Source organism: Euwallacea similis, chromosome 8, assembly GCF_039881205.1.
Source record: "Euwallacea similis isolate ESF13 chromosome 8, ESF131.1, whole genome shotgun sequence".
NCBI lineage: Eukaryota > Metazoa > Arthropoda > Insecta > Coleoptera > Curculionidae > Euwallacea > Euwallacea similis.
This window is the reverse complement of record NC_089616.1, coordinates 4,303,257-4,325,102: the sequence shown is the minus strand read 5'-3', so window position 1 is coordinate 4,325,102 and position 21,846 is coordinate 4,303,257. Positions and strand designations below refer to the sequence as shown.

General features: G+C 36.7%; 2 protein-coding genes across 7 annotated transcripts in view; both read right to left on the bottom strand.

Annotated features, from left to right (window-relative positions):
- The window catches only part of LOC136410592 (homeotic protein Sex combs reduced-like), a 29,696-nt gene extending 19,360 nt beyond the window's left edge, over window positions 1–10,336 (bottom strand). For both annotated transcript variants that reach the window (XM_066392807.1, XM_066392806.1), the window contains exon 1: window positions 9,359–10,336. In XM_066392807.1, coding sequence (XP_066248904.1) covers window positions 9,359–10,073 — 715 coding nt within the window. In that variant the 5' untranslated portion in view covers window positions 10,074–10,336. The remainder of the gene's footprint in view (window positions 1–9,358) is intronic.
- Window positions 10,337–16,254: 5,918 nt separating this feature from the next.
- LOC136410594 (homeobox protein Hox-B5-like) lies at window positions 16,255–19,902 on the bottom strand. 5 transcript variants are annotated; one of them, XM_066392811.1, is made up of 7 exons: window positions 19,376–19,902; window positions 19,059–19,315; window positions 18,763–19,003; window positions 17,572–17,743; window positions 17,374–17,510; window positions 17,191–17,258; window positions 16,255–16,713 (listed from the first exon to the last, which is right to left on the bottom strand). In XM_066392811.1, exons 1-6 carry the CDS (start codon window positions 19,521–19,523, stop codon window positions 17,239–17,241), a joined length of 975 nt encoding a protein of 324 aa, XP_066248908.1. In that variant the 5' UTR covers window positions 19,524–19,902; the 3' UTR covers window positions 16,255–16,713; window positions 17,191–17,238. The 5 variants fall into 5 exon arrangements, with proteins under 5 accessions (XP_066248908.1, XP_066248907.1, XP_066248905.1 ...); XM_066392810.1 differs by having other exon boundaries at window positions 17,226–17,258; XM_066392813.1 differs by having other exon boundaries at window positions 16,701–16,716; window positions 17,226–17,258.
- Between the last annotated feature and the right edge of the window lie 1,944 nt (window positions 19,903–21,846).

Genomic DNA, 21,846 nt, shown 5'->3' with positions numbered 1-21,846 from the left:
TGGAGTCGGTTTTATATTTATGTGAGAATTCAGTCGAGTGCCGAGGCTTGGACGTAGCGAAAACTTGAACAGAGGCGAAGATATTTTAGAAAGAAAATCGAAGGAAATTGAAAAATCAGGTATATGCGTGACCTTCAATCAGCAGGGGTTGCCACCAAATATCTGACTCAAATGGCACTCATTATGAAGATACTGGGTGTCCCTGAAATGGCTGCACAACGCTTGACTAAAAATTCCCTAACCAAAAATAGAGCGTTCTAGGCAAATTTACCTATTTCCAATGTTTTTAGACTAAGAATTACTACATAAATTGGCCTGTTTTGACGTAAGGGCGATCTTTTTTAATGCGTGAAAATAGTAAAAATCGCGCGTGATTCGTAAATAAAAATTTGTTTTTTGTTATCCCCTATATGAATGACTTAAAATTTTTCTCTGCCACTAGCTGACTTTATTTTAAAACTTTTTTGTCTCTTGTAAAATTTTCGCCAGACATACAGTTTCTCCACAAAAAAATGATTTACGATACCTTGCAATTCATCATTGTTATGAAAACAACGTTAAAAGAGCCCGACACGATGGCCAAAGTACAGATTAATTTTTTGGAACGAATTTATTTAAGTGTTAAAGAAAACGGTCAACATTTTGAACATTTGTTACAAGAATTAGACAAAGTTGGTGGTTATTTAAAATTCAAACTTTTTTCATGTCTTCGTTGCGACTAGCAACAATGATATTGGAATCAATGATGAGGTATCATAAATAGTTTTTTTTGTAGAGAAGCTGTATGTGCAGCGAAAATTTAACAAGAAAAAAAATCAAAATAAAGTCAGCTAGTGACAGAGAAAAAATTTAAGTAATTCGTATAGAAGGTAATAAAAATACCAACTTTTATTTATGAACAACGCGCCGCTTTTAATTTTTCTACGCGTTAAAAAAAGATCCGGTTAACGTAAAAACACGCCAATTTATGTGGTAACTCTTATTGCCAAATTTAGTGAAAATCGACAAAAGCATTTAGCAATTATTTGGAAAAAAATGATATTAATTTAAGAACTTTCACGCCCTGCAGCGGCAAAACGAAGCAGCATTGATTAGAGGCAAGTTTGCTTAAAACGCCTTATTTTCAGTCAAGCGTTTTACAGTCATTTCAGGAACACCCTGAGTGTTCACATCAATGAAATCTCTTAAAATAGAGATTTTAAAAAATACAAATTTCTGTCTAATTGAAATTTTCAACATTTTTTAACGAATAAGTCCAAATAACGTCCCAATATTCCTATTGAGATCGAAAAGAATTCTAGAAAATTCCTAAGTATGAATAATCTTGAAAAAGAGTTTTTGAACAAAAAATGTCGAAAAAAAGTCTCTATTTTAGCCAACGGTGCCAGAATATAGAATAAAACCCTTTCCAAAGACCAGAGACCAAAGCTGGAGGTCGATTAAGTTCCTAGAAATGATAAAAGCTCTACTAGCAAAGAGCTAATTCCCAGTTGCCCGGATTCTAAATGGCTCACATGAAAACCTGAGTATAAAGTAAAATATCAAAATATTAATAAAATGCGACATAATCATGTATTAAGAAAGACTTAATTGAGAATCAGCACGGTAATGAAAGCTTTAAATTTCGACGTTCATTTTCTATTTAGATGACTGGAACAAGTAAGAATGGTAGTTATTTAATGTGTTTTTACCGGAATTATACACCTCAAAGTCTTGTTAAAAATATGGATTTGACATCTTACTATGCGTTATAATAATTTTGCAAAAATTGGTTTTTAATTTTTTTTTCTGGAAAAAATCTGCGAGAGCGTAGGCGAATGAACAATTAAAAGGAGAATAGGCTAGGAACTATGAAAGCATGGTGAAATGAATTGAATTTCACGAAAAAAGGAAATGTGTGTCAGAAGATTTGTGTAAAATATCCAGATTCTGGAATCTCATCAATGTGACGAATTTAACACAATTTTCTAATCACGTTTGTTCCATGATCTGTAGTATACCACTATCTGTTGAGACACAATCCTGCTTAGTTGTGTGCTAAAGTTCAAACTCTTTAAAAGGGGGTTTCATCTATAAAAACTTATTCCACCTATAGGGGCATTGCAGAAACTAGGAAGTGCTATCAAGAAAGCCATTCTTCTCTTCAGTTCCCTTTTAGATTTCTTCAAGTCTATTTTGGTCCTAAATGATCTACAAGCGTCGTCGCTTAACTTTTCCTCTCGTATTATTCGCTGAATTCTTCAGAAAATCTTTGTGTGGTCTGGAAGTAAACTGTCGTTAAACGTATTATCTTTGATCTGATCTAAATGCGCTTTACGTTTTACAAGTTTTTGTGTCTAAAAATCGACGCAGAACCACTTCACGCAACGATTCCCATCAGTTTAAACAATGGGTAACCGTTTCTTTCGCTAGTTAGGAAAGGAAGGTTTGTCCAGCCCCATCAGCATCCAGTAGTTTGACGTGGAATATTAATATTAGAGGAAGAAGTCACGTTGATTTTCTTTGCTTAAAGAAAGCTTCTTTGAAAAAGGTTCTTAGTGAATAAAGAATACGCGCAAAACTTAAATGTTTCTGGTGTTACATTACGGATGTAGTCACGATGGTCTCTGATAAGAAGAGGTTATCCGTCTGTGTCAGAGTTATCCAAAATTGCCGAGTTCGTCGACTCGTTACAACAGTTTATTTACCCAAAATCCTAATCAATTTTTTTCATACAAATGACATAATTGGGCACATGAGAGTCCGATAAATCTCGTTAATTCTTGAAAATTGAAGTATGTTTTACACGTCCGAGATTAGCTCCGGATAAAAACCAACTCGAGCGGCCGTTATTAGTATAATAAGGCCCTTTCGTGTGAAATATGAAGTGGTTACTCGACATAACGATATAATGGCTCTATTCGTTGCTCAACCACACGAACCTTGTTCCCTCCAATTTCGTCGATAAGGACATGACCCTTTCGGCAGTAAATCATGCCATCATGGAACTTATTGTGTACTCCTCTTTTTGTGCCCCCAGGAGGTATGGCAATAATGAAGCTACGACTTCCTTAAATGTTATGACAAGCCTTGGCAGAGGAAAAATTGCGCTGATACCACACTCCTGATCCAAACTTCAGATAAAGATAATTGCCCCCCGATACGAAATTAATCTTGAAACCAAAAGAGATATCGATAAGTAACCAGATACAGAATAAATCATGCTGCGTTGTCAGATGATAAGTTTCATAATAAAGATATCTCAGTTTTCAGTATCACGCAGTACTCCTCCCATTGCTGGAATAATAATTATTACATACAGGTCTCAACCACACTTGTGGTAAGTTTCTTTTTCCTTTTGGTCTTTATGGTAGCGTCAATGGGAATCGCAAGGGCGGAGAAACGTTTTCGGACCGAGATATTGAGGCCTGGGGAAGCAGCACTCTGTTATTAACTTATTCACGAACACACGGTATCATCGGCCATTCTTGCGCTTCGAACCGAGTGAGATGAGAAATGTTGTTTCTGACCTCTAAGGCAAACAATATTTTGAATGCCCTTTTGCTTTGTTTGCCGGGCAGCAAGGCTTATCTCCTCTGTACCGGTATACGAAGAGCAAAAGAACCTATACGGTGAGAATGTTGAAGATTGCGCTGCTGGTTCATGCACAAACTTCCGTTTATTTGCTACATTTCTTTCGATCTTTCAAAGTGGAAGAAGAGAGGTGAATGAGAAAGGCTGTTAAGGATGTCCTGCCTTTGTGATGTGTTGGTACTGTGAAAACTTGAATTCATATATTCATCGAGACTCTCAACGATTTTATTTATTCAGGTGAGAAGTTTATCAAACACGTGAATAACAAATAAGAAAGTATCAAGTTCCAACAACGACCATTTCCCCTCTTTCGTCTCGAGGTTCAACTACCAATTCTCTGTAGTTTATAAGGCGTTCTTTGAGATCTTTGTTCGACACGTATTCTCTGTTCAGCTTTCTGTGTCATTGGTTGTGAAGAGGCGTAAATTTCCTCCCTCCTCTTTAAACTTAGTTTCTCCATTTTGAACTAAATTAAGTAACCATAACTTGTCTTCTCTGGTATATTTATCTAATCTTCAGTTATTTTGCTTTCTGCATACAATTTTCCCTAGCTTTCTCTGTCATCTTGATGTCCTAGGTTTCTGGTTTAAATGACTTCTTTCGGGATTTGTCCTGTCTCTATACTGATTCTCAAACGATTTTTACGTCTCCTGAGGAACTTTTTGAGGTTTCTTATAACGATTTTGTAGTTTCCAAAAGGTTTTCGATATTTAAGTATGCATGAAATGGTGGCACGGTCAAGGACGCCCTAATTCTTGGACATCTAAAGGCACTTTTAAAGGCACAAAAATAGGTACCAAATAGACGACATCTCGGAACCTAGACTGGCTAAACATATATTACTGATGAAAACTAATACAATGCTAAAAAATGAATTAAAAAATTGCTAGAAATTTTAGAAAAATTGGAAGAAACTTTAGCCTTTTCTTACTTAAAAATCCAGTGGCGTAAAATCTGCTACGGGTAAAAAAAATCTTTAGAAATCAACAATTTATAAACATGGGCTTTACGATTTAACTCTTTTATAGAAAAATCAAGAAAAATTTTCATACATTGAATCGGATAAACATCAGTGATATAGTTTGTAGTTAAGCGACAGTAAAATATCATTATAAGCGGATTTATTTGCTGTTCTTACGATTTAAATCCTTTCGACATTCGAGAAGAGCACGTCTCTGATTTTTCGTAAAATGCGAATTTTACAAAAATGAAAGGAACCCTGAGTTATTAACTTCTTGAAATACCAATGGTGTCACATAATTCTACTTAGTTTTTTTTTTAATTTGAAAAATGAAATTGAGCTTGAAGATAACTTCCAACACATTTTTGGTTCATCCAACCAAATTAAACTAAAGCAATTTTCCATACATTTTTAGTCATTCAATTCTGAAGAAAACTGGAAAAATATTGAGTAACTCATTTAAGGGTTTTGGAAACTTATGGCCGATACTTTTAACTTCCAACATGGAACTATAGTAGATCTCTCAGTTTGCCCTCAAGACAGAGGTGTTAATAACTCCGGAAATCGGAACTGCACCGTTTCTGCAAAGATTTTTTCTTTGACATCTTTCATGATCACCATAATCATCGACATCATTCCTCATCACACACTTTCTGCCCAGTTCCTTGAACCAAAGTCATCGTACCTTACTCCTCGCCTATTACCGTCGACAATCGCCCAATTACCATAATGGGCAATCATCTATGATTATGGGAATTTTCGATGGGCAGAAAATTGACTGCAATCAGGCGGTGCATTTACATTTAAGCTCTTAATTATCTTCCTTCTTCTGGGTTTGCCCACATGTGTTTACTTCAAACACCAACCAGATTTGGTATGCCAGTAATCTTCTCTTGTCCGTCGATAATGGCGGTTAAGCCGAGGGTTTAGCGTTTCTTCTGGGTTTGAGCGATAGATCAAGCTAAGTCAAAAGAAATTTAAGAAGCCTTTAGGTTGCGAACCGCTTGACTCCATTGTTCAAGGCCAATTTAAAAGAGGGCTGTAGCCCACAACATCTCTTACGGGGTTACTTTACGATGTGAAGATAGGGCAATGAAATTTTCACCCTATATCAATTTGAAACGGTCCCGGGTTTTGAAACTGATTTATCATGGGTCTGTTTTTGTGTGTTTTTTGGTTACCTTTTTAACACGGTTGAATTGGTACGCGGACTCGGCAACAGGGCGTACCTTGGAGGTACATCCAGGCACTTATCGCGTATCCAGGTATTTATCGAGTTATGCCCACGTAAATATAAATTTCAGAGCCGGGCCCGTAAATTAGCCGGCTTTGCATAATAAATTTATCTGAGGCAGTTCCCATAAGGCAACCTTAGACAAATAATTATGAACAACTAAATGTTTATTAATTAACAGCCGTTATAAATTACCGATAATTTATTGCAATCCCTTTTTATTTATGTATGCCGGATATTTAAGGAGTTGGAACAGACGATAAATCACGAATATTCGTAATTCAAACGGCAATTTGTCGGAATTCAAGTTATCCTTTAATGAACGTTGGAACCATTTTTATCTTATTTATTTGTAGTTATGTGAAAGGTGCTTGATTTACACCTAGACAAAGACGGTTAAAAGTGTAATAGCTTGGTGAGATAATTTAATTACATTCGCGAGGCTGATGGGGTTATGCTAACGATGCAGTATAACCTCTATTTCGCGCTTTTACTAATTATATTTAATTGGCTATTAGACTAGAGAAAAACATTGTTTTGTATTTAGAAATGGCGAAGTTTGATTGATAACACAGCGTCTATTTCTGTTTCCAAATTTGGCACTAAGTTCGGGCGATTTTCATTAAATTGAGCCCACCTCAAATAGCGCATCTTCAGCTCAATAAACCCCCCGCCTCTGGCACACGCAACATGGCCAAACACCATCATTATGAGATGATAATTACACCTCTAACGGAGTTATAGAGTCAACTAATCCCGCGTAAATCAAAGAGTGTCACTTGGAGGGTCCGTGGCAGCAGCAACAGCAGTCGAGGGATCGGGTGAAGACCATAAATCTCTTGAGTGGCGGCTTCAATAGATCGGCCTACGGGACAAGAACTGATGTACCAGTCGTTTTAAAAATTGATAAGGTGGCCCCTCGATCGCTTTTTACACGATTTTATGAGTCAACAGGGACTGGAGGTGATGGATAAAAAATCGCCTGTAATGTGAGTAGGTTTAAGGTGTGATAGATTGAAGACCTTCAGTTTATCCAAAATTTTGTTCTTGGGTAATAGCGTGAACAGCAGGGTCAGGAAAGATCGTTGAAGGTTTAGTGATGACGGTCCAGTAGCCCCGCACTGGTGCCGCCCTTGAAGAACGACACGCTGAACTTGTCACGGAGGTGGAATATTTATTATATTTTATCGGCACCCGGTGTAAAGGTCAGAACCATCTCTAAACCCAGCAGTAATTATTGACTATTTCGTATTTAGAATCAAGAGCGTAGTCGGTTTTTAATCTGAGTTGCAAATTTTGCTTAAAGCTCTCAAAAGAAGCATTAATTTTCAGTATAAAGTAACCCTTTTTAGAATTAAATTTATTACTCCCCTGTAGTGACACGAACGACGTTCATAATCTCAAGTTTCGTAGAAAAATCTTCCGGTACAAAATGATATTAAAATCAGAGTTGTAATTGGATTTTCAGAGGAGTTGCTATTTGTCCTTTAAATTCTCAAAAAAAATTTTTTGTTTCCTTTATAACTTGACCACTATAAAATCTTCTTTAGTACTTTCCTGTAGTATCATCAATGGAACTCAAAAGTGTCGCATTTTCTAAAGGAAATTTTGGGCTAGGAAATTTAATCACTCAAAGCGTTTTTTATATAAACATCTCCCTATATAGTTGAGAAGACTGGCTTTGTTCCAACTGAGTTTCAATCCTAGGTTTCATCATCAAAATGCTTAAAAGACAAATTACATGTCTTTAAATATGGAAAAACGCAAAACCTTGAATTTTAATACACTTAATTTTACATTTAATATTTGATACATAGTTATGTTTCCCATATAAATAACTATGATATTTTTAATGGATGGCTAAACAGATTTGAATAACAGGATGCGTGTTCCACATGTGCGACATTCTCTACGAAATAAATTATCGCTAGTTTAAATTTTATTAAATTTCAACATACTTATTCAAGTACATGCCGTGGAATGCAAATTTGTCTCCAATCCAATAAAAAAAAATCCGACGTTCTACCTCGCTTCAATTAACCCTAACTACCTTTATAAAGAAAATCTAATGAAGCTCATTTGAATATCTAAAAGGAAATTGGTTCAACACTAGAAGTAATTTAATATAGTTAATCCAACTTAGTTTTGAGAAATATAAAATAAATCTCTTATCCAATTATGAGATACCTAAGAACGTAGTTTTGAAAATTGAGATCTGTCTTGATGCTTCTAATGTGGTTTTATTGTCCTAGATTTTTCACTTATCATTTTGCTGATTTCTTCGGTTGTAAAAGAAAATCTAGATATTCAATGTGAACGAAAATGACCAGAATAGCATGTTTTGACATGCAGTTGGAAATCATTGAAATCTACAGATTGTTGGCATGGGTTTAATCTTTTATGGTAAATCTTTCTGAGATTCGCGACTGGCTTCTCATAGTGGATTTAGTAAATTTTATCGGTTTCAACAGAAATGTGGGACAAACCAACCGAAAAATGGCGATCTTTAAATACAGTTAGGATTTATTAAAGACTAAACTGTTCAGGTCAGATTCTGGACAATGTGTAGTTACTACTTTACATGCCACAACATTTTCATAAAAAATTTTACAAATTTCATCGGTGGTATCTAAAATTTGAGATATTCAAACTGAAAAAGATCAGTGGCGTATCTTGTAAAAACTGACGGAATCTAGAAAATGGTAAAAGATACGTAGACAGGTATGAGAAAATCGCTAATCAGCGATTTTGTCATATCTGTTTCAGTAAAGAGCAAAACAAGTGTACAGAATCTGCTCATGGATAAAGCAAACGGGAGACACATGTTTTTGAGTTATTTTCTAAAAATGTGTTTGAAAATAATTTATATCATTCGTTATTATACAGTACATAGTGGCATAAGAGATGATTTTATTTTCTTGAAGTTTTTTAAAGCATTTTATAGTTGTGCCGTATGTTGAGTGAACTCCCCCTATATCTCAAAATTTTTAATAAATCTGTGACCTTAAATGATTGAAAAAACTTGAAACTGACCACATTAAATTCGTGTCTGTAAATCTCCGATGACCACTCTGTTTCTGGTAGCAGTACGAGCAGATTTTCAATTAATTACAAAACGGAATGTCTTTGAACCATCTGCCTGCATTGGGTTTTATTATTTAGTGTGCATGTAAATGGAAATTCCTTCTTAAGGCCTAAACTACCCAATTCATAAGGATGCGTTAAAACCCCATTAGCATCTCAATTCAAAAGAACTTACATCAATAGCACGTATGTTAAAAGTACCATTCACAACGTAAAATTCTTAGCTTAACATGATTAACGCACGGCTGAGAAAATCGTGTCAAACCTCCTTGTAGCTACAGCCATTTCTGGTGATTAATGGCTTTAAAATAACGTCAACAACCATTATTGAGTAAATTTCTCCTCAGACAGCGATAAAATTATATATATGAATTTCTACAAACCCTTTGGTGAACTTACGTCTATCTGCAAGAGAGAGGACAGCAGTCAAAATCCATGACTTAGGATGAGAATAACAGTCTTAAGAACAAAGCAATCACTTTAGATTAGTGAACATTTCTACTTACTTTGGCCGAGATGCACCCTCTTCATCCACGGATAAATTTGAGGAGGATTGCTGGTCTGACTTCCACTCTTCGAGTTATTATTGTTAGTGTTAACTTTCTGGTCATTACTGGACGTCGAGCTGGTGCTGGACGCTGGCGATGACAAATTTTGGGACACAGTCGAAGACGTCACCCCCGGTTTAATTCCTGGAGAAGTGCTCACAGATAAAGGAGATGTCAGTCCTGAAGACTTGTTCGAAGTAATCGTGGCGTTGCTATTGCTGCTCGATTGAGCATTCGGTATAGGAGGAGTAGCTCTACTAGGAGGAGCGTTCGTGCTGAGATCCTGAGGACTCGCCACTCCAGTCGACGAGGTGGAATCGGCGTATTTGCAACTAGCCGAAGGATTGAGCATTCCAGGACTTTGCCCTCCAGGACTGACATGGTGCATATGCGAGCTCCCACCACCTCCAGGTATCCTCTGGGGCTGCAGCTGAGTGTAATCGCCCATGGGTTGCAGGCCATGGCCTGGAGCTGGGGTAGCGTAAGGGTGAGGAGTGTAGCCCTGAGGCCCCACTTGAGGAGGAGAGTAACAGGCGGGAGGGTAATTCGAGGCTGCCGCGTTGGGATTGTAATAATCTCCTCCAGGGCTAGCGGCTTGGTGCGACTGGTCTCCGGACCGGCCCTGCTGAGCGTAGCACTGAGCCAAGGAATTCACAAACTGATACGAACTCATCTCGATGGAGTCTCATAAACGAATTAAAATTTCACACAGTGTCCACCTGCATGACAATAAACAATAATCGTCCGGAAAAGGTGCACAAAAGGGGCGCGTGGCCTAATGGCTATAAAACTGTCACAAGGTGTTTTACGACCAGACCCGGTTACCAATGAGTAGAGCCAGCGACATCGCGGACGCGACTAACTTGTCACAAACGACCGTATCACGTGGAATCTTATGTGGTAGTAAAACAACTCGCGGCGAACAGGCGCCACAACTGGGCAAGACCACGCGTTTTGCCTTAATCCCACACTGTTTTCAGACCTTAGACAAGGAGAGAGCTACGGCCCACGCGTGGACGAGAGCGAGATAGCGCCACCCAGTGGGGGATAGCTTAGTGGCTTCGTTATCTGTAAACTCCGCGTTTTGACAGGCGCAAGTCAGGGGCGGGGCGCCGCTCACGGGGCGGTGCCACAAATTCAAATTGATAATTTGTGAATTGTTTAAGATTTGATGCTCAGCTGAGCGGTCTACTGGATTCCGGTAGCTGGGCTAATGAATCAACCGAAGATGATCGTCTTGCAGTCGATGATTTCAGCGGGATTTGCTTTAGCGCTTCTCGAATAGTTTTTCTTATGAAACATGTGTGGTGTGTGAGTGATTATGTGAGTATATGAATGATAGTTACCTACCCTTCTTGACGCTTGAGCTATTGCGAGGCATTTTCAATGTCCCCTGAAATGCTATGAGATACCTTAAATGTAAACTTCAATTAAAATATCTTAACAGAAACGTATTAAGATAAAACTTTTGTAGGGCAGACCGCTATTTAAGTTGCAAAACCAAAAGGGAAGCGATTGTTGCACGAGTCCCAGTTATTAAAATAGAACAGATAATAAAGTTGTAAACAGCACTGGTTAAACGAGATATAATCATGAAGGAAATGAATACGTCCTTATTCCACAGTCCTCTCCAACGACCTTCGTGAGCAAGCTCAAAGTTATTTCCAAGGCATTTATGTTCAATCATCTTGATCCTCGTTTCCTTCACATCCCCGCTAATCCCAAAACTGAAACAAAAAATCTGCAAATAGAAAACCATTTTGTCTTCAATTTAGCTAAACCAAAATCGAGCCAGTCAGGTGCAAATTTCCCTCCCGTGTGAAACTTTGAACTGAACTTAAAAACGGAATTTTCTGAAAAATAATAATTGCTGATTTAAATTCACTTTTTGAAAGTCAATTTAAACCAACTTACTAAAACAACTGGACATTTTGCTTAACTTGGGGCCAGTCTTGGCTTCATATCACACTTGACTTGATATCAAGTCTTTTCAAACTGCTTGATAATTGACTTGAAATTTAAGGTGTCTCATTTCGTAATTTCTAGCAATTTCTTTGAATATTTTTTGGAACCATAAGAAATGGAAAGATCTTTATGAGCCTTCGAAAAAAATGTAGATGATTCAGTTGTCATGAATCCCAATAAAATATTTTCTATGGAACGACAATGGATATAGAAGATGTTGATATTAATCTGATTCCGATGGTTTGAAAGACGAATTCTATAAATCTATGGTCGTTTTTGAGAGAACTTGCAAAACACACAGTGGAAGAAAAACCACCGTTTCTATACCACCACTGGGGCTCACTGAATTGATTAAAAGCTGAAAGGAATGCCAACAAAATTCAAAATTTGGAAGCCGATTTGGGGATTTCAAACTTCTTAAATTGAACTACGATTGACGGACAATAGTTCTAGGAAAAAAATTAATTTAATTGTCCGAAAATTTTTAACTAAGCCGCTGCGTTCCTGTATTAAAAATATCTCGCATCCTTTGGATTCTATTGAATTTTGATGGTCCTTAAATGGCTAAAAAGTAAATGTTACACCTGAGTGGAAGTTTTCATATGATTTCAAGGTTTAAAAACATCATTTTCGGAGCTTCACAACTGAATCATTCTTGTTCCAAAACAACTCTTTTCATGCCCTAACCTTCAAGGAACTATACATACATTCCAACCTTGCTAAAAATCTAATCTTCGTCCTTGTTGCAAATTGCCAAAGGCATTTAAACAGGACTGTCCCGAACCCATTATCTGCTCTGATTTGCAACTTCTTAACCCGAAAAGATTTATTATTCCAACAGGTTGGCACCCTTCCCGAATTAGTATGAATAGTTTGCAAATAAAGGTATAAATGCAGCACCCTTTGACTACCGCACAAAGGTATTCAAATGAACTGAACAACAGATAGTCTTAGATTTCCACTGCCAAGGTACAGCAAAATGCGGTAGGTAAAAGGATTTTTGGATTTTTAGAGTGAAAAGTCGTCAAGGGCAGGAAAGAGGCTCTTGTTAACGCAATGTCTTTAATCATTCATAGAGCGTTATACGCAATTGTGTATATGTGAATGTAAACGGGATATGAAAAGTAAAATTTTCAATACCAAGGAAACGAGGGTAATGTGTATTGGAAAATAATTTATATTTCCTAGAGAATCAATTATTCAATACGAGTTTACCTAATTCATTTCAAATGTCTCTGAGCTGTTTATTTCCTGTGGTCAAATGGAGTTATTGATTGTTTTTACATTAAAAAAGCACCCATTTGTGTTCCAGCAAAATTGAAAATAATTTAAAAATTTATTAATTTCAATCCAATACTCCAGAGAAGTGCTTCAGAAAAGATAAAGACATGGACTCGTAGTACTGAAAACAGCGTGCGATTTCTAATGATGAATAGTCTTATTTATTTTTCCTCCGAGTTCCCGTTCTTCACTTGAACTCAAGTTTCGCCAACACAACACCAAAGAAGCATTAATCACTCGATTTCTCAAATCTGCATCACTCTCACGCAATCTGCGAATCCTCGAAAACTAATCAAAATATTTAGGAGAAACGCTAGAAAGTCAAATATTCTCAATCACCAAGTCGGTTTTTAAGAACTGTTCGCTGTTCAATCATGTTTTGGTTAGCAGGGACGTTTGAGGAATTTATTGCCTGAATCAAATAAACATTTTTCAATTACAGGACTTGTTAAGAAAACAATACTTAATAAATAGCCACTTATGATTGAATTATGGTGGGCTGCACGTAAACATCAAAGTGAATCCCGCCTTGTGCAGTGCCGAAGCCTCTTCTTAGGTGTTTATTGATACCTTCCGGAAGCACTTTTTACATTTAACCACATTTTATGGAAAACTGTAATGGGAATCTTAGTTGAGGTAGAATGCTTCAGCATCAGGATCGAGCATGGTATCATCTGCGACTATATCAACAATCATATCATCATCTACTCAGACCCTTTCTTTTCCATGAATTTTCTTAGTGAAAGTGATGCAGAACCCATTATGATAAATGCGAGGTTAATGGTTGATTTTGGGGGAGCTCCGCAACAGGGATGTGAAGCACAGCACCCTGACTACTCCGATACAGTTTGGAAATCGACATTGGACCATCATCTTAATGATTCATGATGTCTACTATTGATCATTTATCATTTTTTTCAGTCAACGAGTTACATGATCGAGATATGAAGTAAATCTATAGAGAGTAATTAAAATTCCGGTTGAATGAATTTTGATGAATGGGATGTGGAATTTTAAAACATTAGGTTTCAGGGATAGCATAGTTTACCGCGTGAACTTCTATTTACTCGAAGCAAAAAATGTGTCTTGCTTAGTGTAGGTAACTTATTCAAGAAATTCTAGTAAAAGATAGAAATTCAGCTGAACCGAATCCGAGACACGACATCAAGGATTCTGGTTTGTTTCTATGTTTCAAATTTGCTTTATCATGTCATGAATCGCGGCCTTTTTACGTTTCTACGCTATTATCTTCTGATTGATAAAGTTGGCTATTTTGCCACATATTCACATTTTAAAAATAGTGAAGTTCATAAATCAATCACTAGCGTTGCTAGCCAATTTTGCCTATTAGAAATTTCGAATGCTTATGCTTATGCAGTATCTTCATGTTTACTTTCTCCTGTCGTAAATTAAGATCTCTTCGCCCTTGGTTTCGACGCACAATTAGTAAAAAATTATTTCTTAAGAAAATTATTGATGTAAAACGTCTATTACATATGTTAGAAATGTCGAAAATCTGTCTTTCTCACCCACCGATTTCTTAAGATCATTTGAAGACTTAATGTCTTTCACGGGTCACGACTTTCGAACCCTGACTCTAACTCCGTGAACTCGTTAGTTGGGCCTCCAGAGCGCTAGCATTAAGCATAGAGCATATTCATTTTCTGCGTGCATTTCAGTGGTTTTCCGCTGCATTTGAACAGATGTGGACTTAATGATACTCTCGGACGCAAGTTTTGTGAAAATTGAGTAATTATGGTGGGTGATTAGTGACCCGTCACATCCTAACCGCATTGGCCAGCCCTTAATCCATTAGTGAATGTTATATGGTTCTTTTGAATATGATTCTGTTTTAACACTCCCAGTTTCGAATCGCAGAAAAATATCGGATTTATTGTTTTAAAAGCCACAATGGTTTCGGAAAATTTTCATTAATATAAAACTGATGGCCTTCGCAGGGTTGCCGTCTGTCAGGGGTGTGTATTGGAACATAATACGTTCAGTGACGTGTTCCACTAACCCTGACGTCAAGGGGAGCACGACGGACACGTGATTGATTATGCCGGCCTGTCTGTCAAATGCAAAGATGGAATTCCGGGCGCCCTTTCGAACGAGCTCCAGGAAAACAGTTTCGGTTTTTCGCGATCCGGCATTTTTGCCCCAACTTTTCTAAAGAAATCGATTAATTTCCTAGAGGAAAATGAACGCTTATTGGCTGGCACGTTCTTTGGAAATAGTTGGCAATTTGTTTACAATCAAAAAGTTGGAACTCAATAACGCAAATTCTTCATTAGAACGCGACACCTGACCTGAAAGCGACTCAACTTTTCTGTCTTGTACATTACACCCTCTCATCTTTTGCACCACGGCGCAAGACATCCATTTGAAATGTTAACGTACCCCATGCAGCTGTCTTCTTGCCCTAAAACCAGAAATAACCACGAAGCATTCCATTACACAAGGCATTATGGTCTCAGGTAACTTTACCTTCATCCTATGCACCAAATATTGCATCAACTGTGTTTCTGGGTGTAAAAATTTCTGTGCTGTCTGTATCTGTGAAAACTGTGAGTGTCCATAAGCAAGGAGGAGGTTATGTAGATCCGCGTACTATGCCTGATCAGTTCTTGAGTAAGCGAAATTATAAAATCATTTTCTCTTATTTTGCGTAACTTGAAGAGATATTTAAGGAAATTTCCTTGAACTTTTGGTAAAGTTAAACGGTAAGAAAGTTAGGAAAGTTTCTTCCTTACTCTTAGTGGGCAACAGGTATATTAAGACTGGAATCATTTGATAAAGAATCACTATGAGGAAGTCGGAAAAGTCTCCGTTAATCTTATTTAACTTTTTTCAAATTCTTTATTAAGTGAAACTTTAGAAATGTAAAGCACACTCCCTCCTTACTTGGCATTAAATCAGTAATGTCGAAAGTGAAAGTAAGTGAAGTGTGTAACTTGGAATAATAGATTTTCGGATAAACTAGGACTTTAAGAAAGTAGAAAAACTTTGCCTTTGAGTACAATACAATGATTTTAAGTGTCGAATTTTAGAGTATGGAAAAATAAGGCAACTTACGTATAATTTTTGATATAATTTCCGTTAAAATAAATTAAAAATTAAATAAAACATTGTTTGAATGAGTGAAATGTTTAAGGAAAGTAAGGAGGATTACTGCACGTGCGGCACGTACGAAAAGCGTCACTTCAGTTCGCTTATGCGTGCCGCAAGACCACTTTACCATCCGGTCGTAGCAATGTAAATCTTTTTTATAAAGAGAAAATTATTTAGAATATTTTTTTCAGTGTGTGCATTTCAGTAGAGCACCTTCAGTTATTTATGCTAAGTCCATAAGACTTGAAACGGTACTTACGGCATTTTTGCCGAATAATAACCATCCTGGACCATTAACTTTTCTTGTATAGGTCTTAAAATTAGTATCTTCCTCCTTTGTAGAAATTTGTCGAGTCAGAACTATTCATCATAATATTGTCACAATATTGTGTTGCAGTTCGCTAAGCTGATTTGTTACGGCACACAAAAGAGGACGGGTAAAATAAAATAGTCATTTGGAATTGTGAACTTTTTTTTGGGAAATTATTATTCCTGTATAATAGTTATTGGTTTACAATAGTTATTCGTATATAATATTTATTTGTGTAAAATATTTATTTGCAAATATCAAATATGAAAATATGCCATTTGGGATAAAATTGATCTTAAACTACGACTAAATAATAATCTCAAAATATAACATACATACAAATTTTAAAATAAGTGCTCAAGCACGCAATAATCCTAATACTAATGACTATAAAAATCCAATATTATTCCTCCTGGCGAGAAACCTTCAGTCAAAGAAGTCAGTCGAGCTAATTCTATTATACGGGAATATATTATCCACTTGGATGGCTTTTGATTATTGCTCAAAAACGGTGTCCTTTTGGGGCTACACCCTCCGGTTTTAGGGAGAAATGTGCGGCTCCGCTATGTTCTTGATTTGCGTTAAGGTTGGGCTAAAACGACGGCTTCGTAAGGGGGCGCAGCTTGATGACTCTGTCGTGCTTTTTCTACTACAAAAAATTTCCTGCTTCAAAAAAAGGGAACATTGCTCATGCAAACCTTCATCTACATGCACATTTTTACCAGTTCTACAACTATTTCCTACTAATCCCTATAAGTTCTCACTCATTCTCCTGGTTTACATACATCTTTCACCCGAATGCCGAAATAACAAACTTACACTTAAGGAGTATCTTATCAGTAGGAAAATAGTTGGACACTGATAGAAACAGCGATAACACCAGATTGAAAACAATCTATTCGCTGCATTTCAGGATTTATAATAGGAATTTCATTAGGACTCCGAGAAGTGGCAGTTTTCCACGAGACAAGACATGTTTTCTTGTGCTGTTAGTGGAAAAGTGTATTTTCTCGTGCTGTTAGTAGAAAAGTGCATTTTTTCATATCATTGATGGAAAAGTATATTTTCTAGAGCTGTTAATGGAAACGTGCATTTTCAATACCGTTCATTAACTACAAAACACCAATTTTCAGTATCGCACACTTCAAAGGGTTTTACCGATTAGTTCTGGTTAGTTCTGCCTTCCACTTTCTGAAAATGTCAAATAAGAATATGACCCAAAACCTCAATGAAAGACGTAAATGAGAAGTTTGATAGTTCAGCACGTTCTTTAAAGCTTAAACAAACGCGGTTTTTTAATATTTACCTGATGGATAATTAATTTGATTCAGGTTTGAGACTTTACTGCTATTTCCTAGAAAACTTGTGTTCTGATTCATGCTGATATCCCCCGTTGAACCTGGCCAGTCCCCATATCTGCTATCTTTCTTAGCTTTCATTCGCCTACCCAAAAAAAAAAAAAAACTGGAGTAAATTAACTGAGGAAACTACATTTCATTCTTGCCTGTTTTGGAACCATATTTTAATCTGCCTTTCCGTCAAACACAAAATGTGAGCAATTTCTATCCTTCTTCGTCTATTCAGGTACTTGTTTGAATGAAACTCCTTCTCTAACTCCAAAGTCTGAAATCTCGTGTAAGTCTGTCTGGTCCTTTTGTTGCCCGGACTGGCACACTCTACAAAAACAGAAGTCGTAGAGTTAATAAGGGCCGGAAGTGCGTTCTCGCATTACACGTCCCTTTTTACAAACGTGAGTTTATTCTAAAATAAAATAAAAATAATAAAGAGGATCGTTTGCCCATGTAAACCAGCTGAACCAGAGTGAAACCCACCTCAAACCGAGAAAAGGAATGAACTCACACGTTGACAGTTTGACGTTTTAAGCTGCCTGCCTTGATATGGGATGGATGTAGGCCATTTTGGGGGAGGCGGGTGTTTTTGTCTGAATTTGGTATTGTTATATTGTGTTTCAGGGCCATAGCGAAACACGTCGGGCATATGGAAACGATCATGTTATCGTGATGGGGGATGGTTAGGCGATATCTATAGCAAAACTTTTAACGTCGCTATTTCGAAGATTTATAACGAAATCGGATCGAAAGGTTTTTTTTTTAGATTTGGCACAGCTTCTTCTATTAAAAAAATTATTTCCAGAAACCGGAAGCCATGGGATTTAGGTGAAGTGCAAAAGCCTCACAAAAATTTCTTATTCAGAATTTTTTCTGAGACTTTTGGATAACTTCAAAGCAACTGTGGTCAGATATCGGGCGTACGTTCTGAATAATTTCTGAACATTCACGAATGAAGGTACCACTTGAAATCCTGAGGCCTGCAAGCAACTTTCGAAGGTATTCAGACGTGCGTTTCCCCTGAGTTTTGTTTTCTACACATCCATAGAAATTTGTGTCATTTGTCGGAAATTTTTTAGGGTTTTTGAGGCATTTTCCCTGGGATTTCGCAATTATTCTAAGAGTTATTTTATCCTTATAACTAAAATTTGACGATTTTTAGATAATTTTGGTGTAACTGCCGGATTCTTGTAGAATCTACAAGCAATTTTCAACAGTTCCGCTGTTGAGCTTCCAATATTCGTTTAGGTTTTGCCAATATATTGAACATTTTCTGCATTTGTGAACACCTACTTATCTAGGAAAGATTTGGGGAGTTTAATGTTACTTTTTAAAAAGCTACCTACCAGTATTACTTTTCATCCACGGGTAGATGTTCTGCTGAGGCTCACCATCCCCCTCAAGCTTGCCATCGGACCCAATTTTAGTTTCATTATCTAATGCTAATTTCTCATCCGACTCTTCTGCAACCCTATCAACATTAGACATGTGCAAATCCGAGTAATCATACCTAATTTTCTCATTGCTCGGCTTAGTTAACAATGCCCTTAAAGCTGATGAATCGCCCTGAATTTCAGACTTCTTACTCTATAAAACAAAACACAATTATTAACCATATTTAACTAAACTTATACATATATACGTCAAGATTATCACTTCCACATGGAGCAACGGCTTCATTAAGATCCCTTCTTTCGTTGGTTACTTGATTAAAGTCCAATTCATAGGAAGTCAGGCACTGATTAATGGTGGGACTCAATGAATTGTCCGCCGTGCAATCCAAATCTGAATACTGCTGATTTTGGTAGGCACATGTATTAGAAAAGCCTGATTCCTCTTTAATTGGAATGTGGAATTGATTATTGAGCTGCCCTGATGGGATATACGGTGGGTAGAAACCTGCAGTTTCGTGGTTATAGAACAGATTAGAGCGCGTCACCTTATCTAACAAAGGAATACCTCCATCGCGGTGAGCCGTTGGATTGTAGTACTCTTGTCTTGGACATTGGGGATAGGTCGTGAAAGTTTGATTATACTGATGTGTAATGTCCGAGGCAGCAGAATTAATCCGATTCCAGTAGTCACAATACTGCGTAGATGCACTCATGTTTAATATCACTAATCACTGTTAATCTAGCGTCACTACAGCACTCGCGAGGAGAAAAATCACAACGTGTGCCCTTGATATGGACAAACCGAGAGTAAATGTCAACAGTGTTAACAATAACACGCCGAGGCACATTGAGGAGGGGTGTCCTCTACCCCCTAAGGTTTGCTCTTTTATGCTACACAGCTGCCCTCTGCAAATTTTACCCACCCCCGACCATTCCTGGGTCCCTTTTCATCTTTCATCTTATTTATTGGGGCTATTGAATTGTGAAAGTATATAGGGTATTTTTCGGTTTACGATAGTCAATGCTTCGCTTTTCGGCAGTGGCGTATAAATTTTACGTGGAATGAAAATGAATTTATTTGAAGTCTCATGAGGAATAAATACATCTAAACAAAAATAGCATAAATAGCATACTGATAAAAAAACGTATTTACAATGATTAAAGCAAAACATCAAAATGTTTTGATATGAAATATTTCATCCATAAACTTAAAAAAATTATCAATTTTGGCTCTCATCCGATTTGTTCTTTCTTGTGAACATAAATTAATAATTTTGCATTTGGCAAATGAATTACATGTTCATTAGTAAGGCCTTGAAAACTATTTTTTGACGATTAGTAAGCAAAAAATTACCGCACCCGAAGATAAAAATTATAAGAATAAGCAAAGTTAATCCTTTTTTCAGTGCGAATGAAATGAGGAGAACTTATTGAAAGCAATGGTATACAATTATCGCTAAAGTCAATCAAACGAAAATCGAATGAGGCAAATCTTCGAGGTTGCAAAGTTGGAAAAACCGCTTATATCTTTAAAAAAAACGGGCTTCACATAATTAAATTTGCTAGAAAAATACTTATCGGAAAATTGATTTTCGAAAAAATGTCTTTTTAGTGACGAAATAAAAATGAATCGTTTGGAAATGCATAGAAATCGTCATATGCTTCGCCCCCCTAACCGAAGTTGGAACCATCATAGAACCTTATGCAGAGAACTTTATGCCAATAAGGTATAAATTTCTACACGACTATAATTCATTAATCAAGAAGTGGTTTAGAGACAATATAGGCAATGTTTTGAATTGGCCAGCTCAGAGTCCAGATCTCAACCTTATAGACTACCCCAAGCAAATGAAATTTGAAATACCATGAATATAATCAATGATGAGATAATGATAAAATTATTAAAATTCACTTGGAGTTTTAAAAATGTTCTATTTATAAGACCTTAGTTGTATATATTATGATTTAGTTTTCAACGGGTAAATTTTGAAAAATGGTATTCCCCGCCAATGTGCCCAATCCTCGACGCCCGTATGGTGCCTTTACAGAAAACTGGGCATTTTTCGGTGTTGTCGAACGTCACCGAGGCCGCTTTGAAAAATTAAGACATTAAGCAGTTATAAATTGTAGGAAGAAACTGGCCAATTAGATGTCTATGTTTGTAAAACTAACAGTAATTTGAGATAATTAACGTCATTTATTTCTAAGTTGGAAAAATCTAGCAGCTTGAGTGTTGAGGTTTCGAATAGATTATTACAAGATTTCCTTTGTAGTATTTGAAAGGTAAATTTACATGACACAAAAGCAGATTTAATTGTAAATTATTTCAATAAAATCTACTGCAACTCATAAATTATCTACCGGTATCTTTACAATAAACCTTTCGGCCCATAATCAAATACCGATTTACACCCCTGATCAATTTTAAACCTCCGTTAAGTCTAATAATATTCATAAATACCAAATTACCCGTCACACTTATCAGCCATTAAAAATTTACCACCGGCTTTACCTACCCCACATGGCACATTCTAAACCACTGCCAACAGTATTGTTCCTGGTGTTTAGAGAAATCAGGGGTTGATATTGTTGCTTTTCATAACGACAGTGCCGGATTTGAAGTGATGTTGCCCGAGAAAAATGTGTTGTATATATCGGGGAATAAATAAGTGATAAACAACGCGGTGCATCACAGCTTCGTTATGGACATTTATGTATGTGGATTTTTATGGACAAAAAAGATTCTGAAAGCCCAGTTCTTTGAGAATCGCTGACAAATCCTCATTTAAAAAAATGCCTTAATGTTATACAGGGGAAGAAAAAATGCAATGCAAAGTCGTTAATTTGCAACCCACTGTATTTGGTAGATACAGTTATTTCAGCGCTGTAGTTTGGCTATTTAGTGGCTTTGGTCGAGTTCTCGGGATATTTTGGAGGGTTTTCGTTTTTCGGACAAATTAAATAAAAATCAGAGTGTTTTTAAAAAAATATTTCTATATTTAAAAAATTAAATTTATAAAAAAAGTGCATTTACGT

What these genes read in the sequence shown, in the direction of transcription:
- LOC136410594 (XM_066392808.1), bottom strand. Translation starts at nt 19,523, where the DNA reads ATGAGTGCATCTACGCAGTATTGTGACTACTGGAATCGGATTAATTCT. An exon ending in GTGGATGAAAAGTAATACTG is followed by an intron (nt 17,744 to 18,762) that starts GTAGGTAGCTTT and finishes CTGTTTTTGTAG; the next exon opens with AGTGTGCCAGTCCGGGCAAC. An exon ending in AAAATATGGTTCCAAAACAG is followed by an intron (nt 17,511 to 17,571) that starts GCAAGAATGAAA and finishes TTTTTTGGGTAG; the next exon opens with GCGAATGAAAGCTAAGAAAG.